The 12,105-nt window shown below is 49.0% G+C and overlaps 2 protein-coding genes across 4 annotated transcripts; one reads left to right on the forward strand and one right to left on the reverse strand.

Annotated features, from left to right (window-relative positions):
* Positions 1-1,196: 1,196 nt before the first annotated feature.
* LOC119222236 (6-phosphofructo-2-kinase/fructose-2,6-bisphosphatase) lies at positions 1,197-8,884 on the forward strand. Of its 3 annotated transcripts, none has more exons than XM_037478706.2 (14): positions 1,197-1,569; positions 3,532-3,657; positions 4,285-4,381; positions 4,493-4,559; positions 4,698-4,772; positions 4,866-4,922; positions 5,030-5,151; positions 5,355-5,562; positions 5,661-5,807; positions 5,875-5,979; positions 6,192-6,321; positions 6,501-6,563; positions 6,639-6,703; positions 7,900-8,884. In XM_037478706.2, exons 1-14 carry the CDS (start codon positions 1,488-1,490, stop codon positions 7,957-7,959), a joined length of 1,404 nt encoding a protein of 467 aa, XP_037334603.1. In that variant the 5' UTR covers positions 1,197-1,487; the 3' UTR covers positions 7,960-8,884. The 3 variants fall into 3 exon arrangements, with proteins under 3 accessions (XP_037334603.1, XP_037334604.1, XP_037334602.1); XM_037478707.2 differs by lacking the exon at positions 1,197-1,569 and adding an exon at positions 1,599-2,060; XM_037478705.2 differs by lacking the exon at positions 1,197-1,569 and adding an exon at positions 2,138-2,724.
* On the reverse strand, positions 8,699-11,831 carry ndnl2 (necdin-like 2). Its single transcript, XM_037478710.2, has 10 exons — positions 11,454-11,831; positions 11,178-11,294; positions 10,991-11,054; positions 10,784-10,863; positions 10,597-10,691; positions 10,426-10,505; positions 9,845-9,887; positions 9,696-9,758; positions 9,161-9,275; positions 8,699-9,076 (listed from the first exon to the last, which is right to left on the reverse strand). The coding sequence occupies exons 1-10, from the start codon at positions 11,502-11,504 to the stop codon at positions 8,981-8,983; spliced, it is 804 nt and encodes a 267-aa protein (XP_037334607.1). The 5' UTR covers positions 11,505-11,831; the 3' UTR covers positions 8,699-8,980.
* Between the last annotated feature and the right edge of the window lie 274 nt (positions 11,832-12,105).

Raw genomic sequence — 12,105 nt, forward strand, 5'->3', positions numbered from 1 at the left:
CAGAGTCGTTTTCGGATACCCTTCATCTCAAACACCCTTTACAAAGGGAGATGTTTGAGTTGTAAGAACCACAAGCTGTTTAGGGGGAGATGATGAGGTCATTGTGATGTCACTCATTAGAAGTTGATGAGGTCATCGTGATGTCACTTATTGGTATGAATTCTTTGAAGCATTGAGTTCAGTATTTGGCTGTTCGGGTGAACAGGAAGTGTCCATATTTGAACCGAGGGCGTATTTTCTCTGGCAGAGACCTGTCTATCAGGGCCTAGCCCCGCCCCAAAGCATTCCCTGTTTCATGTTCTATTGAACCGTCGATTGCACAATACTCAATATGCAGAACGAAATAAGCATTGACAAGAAAATAAACGGCTCCAACATCAACCCCCCCCCCCACCCCAGAGTTACAAATACAGAGTCAAACTGAGCACCAGCAGCTACAAGGACAACGAGCTCAGAGACAGTTGTGCAACTTTTAAGATGGAAACTATCTTGGTAACAACCTTAACCCCCCTCCAAACCCAATGAAGTACCTCAGCCTGGCAAGCAAGCGGAACCACTTTGACAGACAATGGGACCCCATCCCCCATGACCCTGGTGGACCAGGTTCCCCTCCCCCAACCCAGCAGTGGTCCATGCCTCACAAACAGCCCCCCCCCCCCCCCTTCCCAACAATAACAACTCTCTGGACTGCAGAGGAACTACAGGTTGTTTGAAAGCCTGAACCTCTGGAGAGCAGCCGACTCCCCCCCCCCCCCCCCCCTGCTGATAGACCGTCTCTGGGACCAGCTCCTGCTTCAACACCCCCACCCTCAAGACCCAAAGGTTTGGGGGTGACACCGCCCTCCAGGTGGGGGGGGGGGGGACCAGCTAAACTGCCTAAGGCTCTACAGACCGTGGACTTCCTTTGATGGCGGGGAGACCCTCCTCCTCATGGTCTCTATCTGACTCAGGACCTCGAGTGGAACCCGAGGCTCCTTTAGGACCAAGACCTCAACACCTGAAGTGGAGGTCAGTTGGGTGCTAGCTCCAACCCGTTTTAATGCTTCATGGACTCATCAAATAATGGGTCACCCTTTCCTCGAACAGTAATCTTCTGATGAAGCTAATAAACATGAAGGTGTTTCTGTAAAGGGGCACGCGCACGCGCACAGGGGAGTGAGCCGCCAGCATCCGGACGGAAGGCGCGCTGCAGGGACCAGTCTGAGCGGTTCGATGCAGGAAGGAGAGCCGGGACGACGAGGCAGGACCAGCAGGACGAGTTTCCCCGAAGCAGACGGTGTGTGCGTGCGTGCGTGCGTGCGTGCGTGCGTGCGTGGAACCGAGGACGAGGACCACATTTTAAGGACTAGACACGCTGCAACTTGCCTGCATCGACCCGACCGGCACACAGCACCGGAGCCGAGGCGGCGACGCACGCATCTGTCCGTGCTACACGCACTCACACACACACGCAAACACTCAGAAACACACAGAAATAGATTTGGAGGATGAACGCAGCGGCGATGACGCAAGACCGGACCGACCCGCAGGGGGGCGCGAGGAGGGCGCTCCGGTTCCAGCGGCCGCGCGGTGAGTGACAGCAGCACGCTCACGCACACACACATTTACCAAACACGGCGGACGGAGGTCCGTGTCCGTGGTTAGTCACGTTACATAAACGCGCGCGCACGGCTTTCTCTTTCATTCGCGCCTCAAATGGAGAAACCGCGTGCGCGACCCCGCGACCAAATCGTCCGATCGCGTGCATCGATCATCGAGACACAGCAGACGCGCACGCTGTTCGATTCTGATGGTTCCAGGCGCACATTCGCGCGCGCGTCTCAGCGCCATTATGTGAGTGTTGTTTTGGGTGCAGCGCGTGCTGCTCGTGCCCCTGTAGCGGCGCGCGCAGGTGTTGGGTGTCCTCCACCCGGTACAACCGGAGGACACGGGGACCGGGGTTATTTTAGATTGGGGTGGGGGGACACGTGGACCATGAAGTCTCCTGAAGGAAAGTAGAAAAACAATGGAGTCCAAGAAGATCGCGTCACCGGAGAGGCGCGTGCGGTGCAAGAGCACAGGTGAGGTTAGAAAAGCTTCACGAGACAGACTGATCACACACACACACACACACTAACATCTCTCTCACACACACACACACACACACACGCACACATGTGCGTTGAAAGCAGCAGCAAATGTGAACTTATGATGTACACATACTGCAATGTACAGCAACTGTACTTCAGGTACAATAAATGGAAAATACTTTGAACAATTACTCCAATATTGGACTTTGAAAACTAAGACTCACCTTTAACCTGCATTCTGTCTACTGACCACAAGGGGGGGGACTAGTTCTCTCACCAGTATTAACCGGTTATATCAGACGTCATGTGAAAATCATCGTAAAAGTTTTGCGGCTTCGGGGCAAAGTTTGAATTCGCAGGTCTGTGATTGGTGGACGGCCTCGTTCTGCCATCGACCAATCAGAAGCTTCCGCCAGGTGTGAGAACTGCCTCAAGCTCCTCCTTCCCGGCATCTGACATCAGCTGACACCGGCGAAGGAGCTCAGAAGCAGTTCGCTCACCTGGAGAGCGCCTCTTGCCCGCCTGTCACTCACACAGACACACACACACACACCTCCGGCTGGTGAAGCCATGACACATAGAACACTCACCCAAAACCCCCTCGAGAAGACATGGGGTCCGTGGATGAAAAGCAGGCTGAGCCAGCGAAGGGGCTGTGAGTAGCACACACACACACACACACACACACACACAACTACAGTGTCGGTTTCGTCTCGTGTGATTAGTCAATACGTTGTTACCCCCCACTTTGAGTCTGTTTTACCCTGAAATCTCCACTTTTATTCCCCTCCAAGAATTTTCAAAGAAATCCTACGCAGCTTTTTTTCAAATCCAATGTCCTTGGTTGTGAAATAAGCTCCTTGTTTCTCAAACATATCGAATGTGTCTACTAATAGATAATCCATGTATTTGTATGTCTGTAACGTATGTGACGCTCTTTAAGGGATTGAGAGGATCACGTCTGCAGAGATCGGCCTTCCTCTCCACGAGGGACCGCAGGGTCGTTCACCCCAAAAGGTCCTCTGGCTGCTGTCAGCTGATTGGTCCGTCTGTTTATGCCCAACGTGGCTCTTTAGTGGAAACACTTCTGTCAGTTGAGGCCCAACGTTGCTTAAACAGAAGAAGAAGTCATTATGGATAAAAATACTTCTGTCTTATATCTTCAGGAAGGATAAGATTTGTTAGAGCAGCTGGTTGCCCTCGCACCTGCTCCAGGTGAAGCCACAGTGCACACAGGTAGTTTAGGACAGCGGGTCCCAAAGGCGGGGTGGGGGCCCTTCCGAAGGGTAACCAGATCAATGTGAGGGGTCCTGAGATGATTGATGGGAGAGAAGAAGAATCTATAAAACATTTTTCACCTTCCAGTCTGTTGATGTGATGTCACAGGAGGCCCTCTGTCACTGCGCCCACCTGATCAAAGGTCAAAGGTCACCATGCTGATGTGTGTGTGTGTGTGTTTCAGCGTCGGTGCCCCAGTTCACCAACTCCCCCACCATGATCGTGATGGTGGGCCTCCCGGCCCGAGGGAAGACCTACATCTCCAAGAAGCTCACCAGATACCTGAACTGGATCGGAGTCACAACCAAAGGTCCGTCTGGGAACATCTTGTTGGCTCGATGCTATATGACAACTTTAAATGCCCCATTACGTATTTATTTATCAGTTACTCAGCGTGGAAGTTTACTCAGTCCGGATTTTAGTTGCATCTACAGTGTTGCATCTTTGTTTCATAGTGTTATTAATGATTCATGTTTTTATAGTGTTATTAATGATTCATGATTTTATAGTATTATTAAGCAATAAGGTACAAGAGGCTGAACTTTATTGTCCAATAACTGTTACATTACTGAAGATAAAGTACTTCAAGTACCTTGTTGCTTTTATAACACGTTACCAGCGACATTACGTGCATGTAAACAGCATCGGGTCCCTCACCACCTCATTCATTCATACCATGACTCCACTTTAATGTCCGCTTGTTAAAGCTCACGTTGCCTCAAAATGATCATTTGGGGGATTTACAGGTTTTTACGGCGATTTCCACTGAGATAAAAGCTAAAATGTCAACTAACAGTCGCACAAATCTGACGTGTTACTTTGAGTGCAGTGATGTGGAACCATGGGTCAATGTGAACAGCTCCTGTACATTAAGGATGAATAATGACACTGAACCAATGAGGACGCTGGATTCCATCTACTCTTCTTTGTTTGGTAGTGTTTAACGTGGGTCAGTACAGAAGAGACGCCACACGTTCCTACAACAGCTTTGAGTTCTTCAGACCCGACAACACGGAGGCCATGAAGATACGCAAGTACGGCCCCTCGGCCTCCCGCCATAACCACAACCCTCTCACCTCACCTGACCTCACGCAGAACACCAAGCCATCGGCGTGTCGTTGATGTTCTCGTGTCTCTGTGCTCAGAGCTTGTGCCGTCGCTGCCCTGAAGGACGTGTGCGACTACTTCACTAGAGAGACGGGCCAGGTGGTGGTGAGTCGGCCATCTTTAATCCTGAGAGCTGGAGTCGGTGCAGCGGATATCAATAAGTAGATGTTAATATTAACTGGAGTTGTGTCCCTCCAGGCTCATAACACCTTCACCCTAACCAGGCCATTTGCCTCCTTTTAGGTGTTTGATGCCACCAACACCACGCTGGAGCGCAGAGAGGTCATCCTCCGCTTCGCCGAGGAAAACGGCTACAAGGTTTCTCCTTGGGGTCCTTTGTCAAGGAGGGGGGGGGGGGGTATAAGACACTAAGCATGTGCTCTATTCATCTTTCTTTTCCCCCCTGTGCAGGTTTTCTTTGTGGAGTCGATATGTGACGATCCAGAAATCATAGCCGCAAATATCAAAGTAAGATTAGTGTGTGTATGTGTATGTGTGTGTGTGTGTGTGTGTGTGTGTGTGTGTGTGTGTGTTACACACTATATTTCCTAATCCCCCCCCCCCCATCTGGACAGCAAGTGAAGCTGAGCAGCCCCGACTACGCGGACTGTGACAAAGAGGAGGCCGTGGCCGACTTCCTGAAGAGGATCGATTGCTACAAGTTGACCTACGTCCCGCTGGACGACAACAAGGACAGGTGACATCATCAGCGTCTCGCTGGTCTGATCCATGTCAAAGTATTGTACTGTCTGTGACCATGTGGAGACGAAAGAAAAAACGTATCGTCAAGCCGTAAAAAGAACATTTAACATAAACTTCATGAACATAAATGCTTCTTTATTCACATTATTATAAGATGCTCCTGGTGGTGTCCTCATAATGACCTTCGTCTCTGCTCAGGAACCTGTCCTACATCAAGATCTTCAACGTGGGCAGCAGGTACCTGGTGAACCGGGTCCAGGACCACATCCAGAGCCGCATCGTCTACTACCTCATGAACATCCACGTCACCCCCAGGTCCATCTACCTGTGTCGCCACGGCGAGAGCGAGCTCAACCTAGTGGGCCGCATCGGGGGGGACACCGGGCTGTCCCCTCGGGGGGCAAAGGTCAGCAGCCTTTTACACATCACACACACACACATATATATATATATGTATATATATATATATATATATGTAGATCTAACCTCGTTCCTGCACACCAGTTCGCCGGCGCTCTGGGGACGTACATGCGCGAGCAGACCATCAGCGACCTGAAGGTGTGGACCAGCCACATGAAGAGGACCATCCAGACCGCTGAGGCCCTGGGGGTCCCGTACGAGCAGTGGAAGGCCCTCAACGAGATCGACGCGGTGAGTTGTGCTGCGGGCGGCTGCAGGTGTTGGGGTCTACGCGTCTCTGACCCGCCGTGTGTTCCAGGGGGTTTGTGAGGACATGACGTACGAGGAGATCCAGGAGAATTACCCAGAGGAGTTTGCACTGCGGGACCAGGACAAGTACCGCTACCGCTACCCCAAAGGAGAGGTGACCACAAAAAACCTCTTTCTCCTCGTTTGAACTGTTTATATTTAAATAATCAAACTATTCTGTGGAAGCTCCGTTCTGCCACTTTAATTAAAAGAATGAAATGTGCTTCATTAGAATTAATGAACAAATAGTGTTTAGATGTTAGGTATGTTGAGAATCAAATAATAAGATAATAATCGTAAATGACCCTCCCCCTCCCCCCGACCCAGTCTTACGAGGACCTGGTCCAGCGTCTGGAGCCGGTCATCATGGAGCTGGAGAGGCAGGAGAACGTTCTGGTCATCTGCCACCAGGCCGTCATGAGATGTCTGCTCGCCTACTTCCTGGACAAGACTTCACGTGAGGAGAAACACCAGTCTGGACGCCATGAGACGTCCTCCTGCTTAAATGTTAAAATAAGAGCTGGGTTCCTGTGGAATGACCTTTGACCTTTTGTCCTCGGAGACACAGGCCGGAGGACATCTTTGTCTATGACGCCATAGTTGGGAATATGAGCGTGTGACCTTTGTTCCTTTCAGACGAGCTGCCCTACCTGAAGTGTCCTCTGCACACGGTGCTGAAGCTGACCCCCGTGGCCTACGGTGAGTCCCCCGTCCCTGCGTCTCCTGTCCTCATCTCTGAAGACTTTCTCACACCTGTGGTGGTTTTTCTCTCAGGTTGTAAAGTGGAATCGGTCTTCCTGAACATCGAGGCCGTCAACACACACAGAGACAGACCGGAGGTACAAGTCCTGCGTGTGTTTGCGTGTGTGTGTGTGTGCGTGCGTTTGCAGGTGTGTGTGTGTGTGTGTGTGTGTGCGTTTGCAGGTGTGTGTCAAGGTTCTTGCACCATTTTAAAAGTAAAATGTAATGCTTTTTAAGACCTCAACAAATATAATTTAAGACCCAAAAATGTTATAATTTCTTTGGAATAGGCTACTCAATTTATTGCCTACAATACAATGGAAATCAAAACTTAAATCACAATTCGGCATATTTAAACTACATAAACCACATCTACCAACAGTTATATAAAGCTTAAACTCTGAGCTAATGTGTTGTTACCTGTTAGATTGTCAAAGTGACCATATGTGACACATGACCAGTCCTCTGCCTGGAGTGGGAACACTGAGCACTGGGGGAGTGTTGGTGTTTACACCACTAGCATATGAGCTTTGAACCGCACTAACATTACTCACTTTTACACCACACTTAGTATGCGATTTCAGACAGCAATTTACCCGGTATCGTTCAAAAGTTTAAAATTCGATTCCTAGTTTCGATTCTCAGTCCGCCGGCGCCGAGCGGAAATAGAAACCGCTGAACACCAACGAAGAAGCGTCCACCGGAAGTGTTGGCGTAACAGCGCGATCGAACATGTATAGTAATCGAATAGGAAACTGTAGCCCTGTTAAAATATATTCATAATTTATAATGTTATAATACAATATTCTAGTTCATAGTTTGATATTTATATTGTAGTTGAAAACAGCCCTGTTAGAAACTCATAGTAAAGTTAATAAAAAGTAAGAAGTTCATAGAATTAACATTGATGGAGAAGGTCAGACTATTTCCTTCAGAAAGACCCTTGGTTAGATAGCTCATTTAAAATATCTTTTTTGACCCTGCCTCTTAAAAGAATCGGAATCGAGAATCGCTGGGAACCGGAATCGAAACAAGGAATCAGAATCGTTCAAATTTAAACCCTATTCACACGTACTTAATCAATCAACTATTGGATGTTTTACGGTGGCCACTGTGCTTCCCTATCGTCATTAAGCACACCGGCTGAAAATGTAATACCTACAGCAACTTTACGGTAAATTTAAGACAATTAACCTTAATTTCACAGATTTTAATTTAAGACTTTTTTAGGACCCGCGGGAACCCTGTGTGTGTGTGTGTGTGTGTCATTAGCTCCCGTCTCTCCTCTCCTCAGAACGTGGACGTGGACAGGGACCCGGCAGAGGCCCTGGAGACGGTCCCGGACCACATCTAGAGGAAGCTGCAGGGGGGGGCCGCCCCCACTGAGTGAGACATGGTCCTCCTGATGGAGGGCCTCCCCTGTTCTTCATGAAGTGTCAGGACGAACGAGGGAGGGGCCTCTTTGACTGAAGATGAAGACTGCTGTTAATCTATGAATTCATTTTGCCTAGGGGGGGGGGGGGGGGGCAGCTGGGACTTTTAGCTGCCTGAGGACCATGATGTGCCTCACACGCGCTGTGATGATTCTATGCACGTGTGTTGTGTTGGGACCCCGAGGGGGAGTGATGCATTGTGGGTACTTTTCTTTTCGGTAAAGCCGGCTGTCATGAAGCTGCTTATCAAACACGGCTACGAGTGGACTCATGAGACTTTAAGGTCCCCCCCCCCCAGAGGGTCTGAATACAAAGGGCCAACACTTCACTGAGGTTCAAGGACACTTGGAAATTGGCCTGAAGACACGATTGAAGGAATTAGGAGCCATAAACGAGCCATAAAGGAGCAAGGAACAGAGGGAAAGAACAGGGCCTCCTCCATGGAGTCATTCTGTGACCCTGCTAACCCCCCCCCAACAGATCCATGTGTGTAGCTGAGTGTGTGACTTCTTAGTCCTCAGTGACTTCTCATCAAACAGCGTTTCTCTTAAATTGTCATTTTATCCTGAATTCTGTGTTTTAATTCTGTCTCCTGAAGCATTTTTTTATTCTTGTGATCTCAGTTTAAGATCAAAAGTCTCAAGTTAAACGCCCGCACAATAATAACCATACGGTCTTCTCAGGGAACTTTTTTATTTTCGTTGAATGGAACCAGCACATGTCAGTCACTTCATCCCTCCTGAAACAAAAATGCTGATAATGTGGAAAAGGTGAACATTTGTGAGCTGTAACCTTCAGGCAATACAATAAAAACACACAAACACCTCAATAAATGAGTGACTTCAACATTTTGACTCATACTTAACAAAAAGCTGAAGTATGGATGTACAAATATGCAGCGTAAGCAGAGTTTGACTGGAGCAGCACGTGATGAAACACTGATCATCTCTGGCTGCTGCTGCCGGGCTGCGAGGGGCCGGCCCCCGAGTGGGCTTCTCTGTACTGCTGGCTCCAGCTCTGGGGCTCCTGCTCGTGCAGCTGGAAGAAGACGACACACGTCCCGGTGAGCTCCGGCACTCGGTCTCACGACCACGACGTCACCATGGCGACGGGCACGCTCACCTGACCCATGAACTCCAGGATTTTGGTCTTGGACACCTCCACGTCGGCACGCTGGCCCCATCGGAACTCGTGCTCCACCGGCTCTGTGTGGGGGATCCGCACGTACTCCAGGTACCTGCACACACACAATCAAACACACTTCTGCACAAGGAACCGTGGAACATTTCATTCAGTAACGCCCTGTTTCACAAAAAGATAAAAGGGTTGCCGTGGCGATGCATGGCGATAAATGTCCGGAGGCAGGGCTGATCCAGACCACGGAGCTGTGGTGGTCTGGGCTTCTCCTGCCGTCCCGTTGGCTCTGTGGTGTGGTATAAACCAGAGTCTAAGGTCTGTGGGACTCTGGCTCTGATCACACCAGCACACTCATCACTACACATCTCGGGGACTTGAACCCACGACCTGCAGGTCTCCGAGCCGCTGACTTACGGATGAGCTAATCACACTACACAGGGTGGGGCTGACCTGTGGGGAAGCAACCTGTGGGGAGGCGAGCTGTAGACGGGTCCTCCTGTGATCACGTCTTCCTTCTTACCTTTGACGCACAAACTCGTCTGTGACGACTCTCCTCACGTCGCCAAACTCGTCGTGTTTCTCTCTGATGGCGAAGGAACAAAGATGGAGTCATTAATAACCAGACGAGGTGCAATCGGACGTAGGCGCTACGTACACGTCCTGTCGTACCCGGGGTCCACGCGGAGCTTCTTCAGGGTGCTCCAGATCACGTCTGTGACACAAAGCACAACCCGGAGACATGACATGAATTATCAGAACACAACGAGCACATGGCGGGTAGAGTAAGACGGGCCTTTGACCCACCCCCCCAAACACAACCACCAAAACTACACCGTTAACCACAGCCAGAAGCTGGAGAGATCACAAATGTCTCCACATTCTCATCCGTCCTACGCTCATTAAACACATCATATGTGAAAAAAGCTTGTCAGAAAACTAAATAAAGTTAAATAGAATAAGTTTTAGATGTGTCATTTAAATCACCCCAAAATTAAGTCAGAGCTCCTCAGTGAAACTATGAAGTAATGATTGATTCATCTGAGACCAGCAGTCATGTGACCTTAAATCAGAGAAAAGGAGGCGCTGGAGGCAGAGGAGATGTATAAAGACTTTTCTTCTAACATTCTTAAAACTTCTAACATGTTGGATATTTAGATTCCGTTGTTTAAAATAAATCATCAATTCATGTAACTTGGGGTTGGGAGGGTTAATGTCTCCTTCTTGTGACAACAATGACAGCTGTCACTCACTTTCTCTGACAACGCCCCCTTTCATAAAAACGACACTCAGGATCACAAACAGGAGGCCCATCTTTGGATTGGTCGGCTTCCTACACACGAGCAGAACAAAGCCGTGATGGTTAAAACTGTTCATATGAAAACCGACATCAGCGCTAATCAATCAATGTTAAATTCACTCACTTGATGGCCGAGGCTTCGCCAACTGGCTCCAACTTGTTGATGAGTATGTACATGTGGTTTTTTGCGTCGATTTCAATCATTTTGAGGCCAAACACCTGTTTAAAAAATGAACTTCTATTAAACACGATGATTGATATGATTCAAACTGATTGCAGCGACGCGGCAGATCCTCTGAGACCGAACACACCTGGTCAAAGGTGCGTGCCGCTCGCTTCATGATCTCCGGGTAAATGGTTCTGTACTCCTTCACCACGTGTTTCACCAGATCTGTACACACACAAAACACACGCGCCACCATTCATTTTACACCCGTGGACGAGACGCTTTGGACTTAAAAAGGTTAAACTTGTGTGACTGGCCATGGTTGATGCACGGCGTGCACGTGGGCCCGTACCTGCTCGCCGTACCGGAATCTTCTTTTGGTCCTTCACCAGGAAGTACTGCACAACCTCCGCTGTCTACAGTACGGACGAGGAAAGCCAGGTGAAGAATTCATTTAAATGGGAAAAGAAAATGTGCTTCTGTGTCATCAATGACCTGAAACAGTCGTGTGTGTGTGTGCGTGTGTGTGTGTCTCGGACCTTCTGGTCGACCTGTGCAGGTGTGAGCCTCTCCATCCCCTTCTGGACCTGAGACATACTCGGCTGCGTGAAGGTGCTGTCGTCATTTTCCTCCGCCGCCGAGGTGCCCGATTGTCTCTACATGTGAATAAAATAACATCAATAGATCGTGTTGGTGTGTCTAACATGTCGTTCACATGTTACATGTCATGTCCACGTGACTGTGGGAGTACTCGGTTCTTCTTCATTAGGATAAAACAGGCCCGTGGGGGGTGGACGTGGACATTTGGGGCTCACCTTGTTCTGCGAGGAGCTCTGCGTGTTGGACAGCCGCTTTCTCTGCGACATGGCGACCTGCAGAGGCAGATGTATCTGAACCCGAACCCCGTGAACGGACCACAACACGGAGACCAGCGGACACGGAAGCGACAAACCGTGAAGCTAAAGTAACGCTAGCTGAGGCTAGCCGAGAGCTAACGGTTTAAAAACAACAACGAATAAACTAGAAATACGGTTTAAAACGAGCGTTCTAGTCTCCAGGGACTGCAGCGGAGAAGCGAAGCCGGTGTTTAATCAACGACTTTATTCGCGTTGTTTAAATTCAAAATGTCCTGTTTTACATGTACGAACGCTCCCGCGCCTCCGACGCCCGTTGATGACGTAGAACGGAAGCGTCCGAACTCGTTTTGCTTCATTGGAACGATTTACAAACCAGTTTGGTTCTTACTGAGCGGAGGTTAATGTTTGACTTTTAAACATAACGATAAAAAGACATTGTGAAATACGTTTATGCAACAGCGATTTATCAACCAAAACAAGACTGTGTTACTTACTAGTTCTTTCTTTTATTTTTTCCATCTGTGAGAAAGTGCTCCGTCAATAAAAGGACTAAAACAACAAAATTTAAACGAGTGGCCCAGTTCAGAATCATAAAAGGGAGCTACTTTAG

Source organism: Pungitius pungitius, chromosome 1, assembly GCF_949316345.1.
Source record: "Pungitius pungitius chromosome 1, fPunPun2.1, whole genome shotgun sequence".
Lineage (NCBI taxonomy): Eukaryota > Metazoa > Chordata > Actinopteri > Perciformes > Gasterosteidae > Pungitius > Pungitius pungitius.

Excerpts from the sequence above, each read along its gene's own strand:
- LOC119222236 (XM_037478705.2), top strand. The coding sequence starts at position 2,640 with ATGACACATAGAACACTCACCCAAAACCCCCTCGAGAAGACATGGGGT. Across the intron at positions 4,382-4,492 it reads GAGGCCATGAAGATACGCAA|AGCTTGTGCCGTCGCTGCCC; the intron begins GTACGGCCCCTC and ends CTCTGTGCTCAG. Across the intron at positions 5,152-5,354 it reads CTGGACGACAACAAGGACAG|GAACCTGTCCTACATCAAGA; the intron begins GTGACATCATCA and ends GTCTCTGCTCAG.
- ndnl2 (XM_037478710.2), bottom strand. The coding sequence starts at position 11,504 with ATGTCGCAGAGAAAGCGGCTGTCCAACACGCAGAGCTCCTCGCAGAAC. Across the intron at positions 11,295-11,453 it reads AGAGCTCCTCGCAGAACAAG|AGACAATCGGGCACCTCGGC; the intron begins GTGAGCCCCAAA and ends ATTCACATGTAG. Across the intron at positions 9,077-9,160 it reads TCCTGGAGTTCATGGGTCAG|CTGCACGAGCAGGAGCCCCA; the intron begins GTGAGCGTGCCC and ends GTCTTCTTCCAG.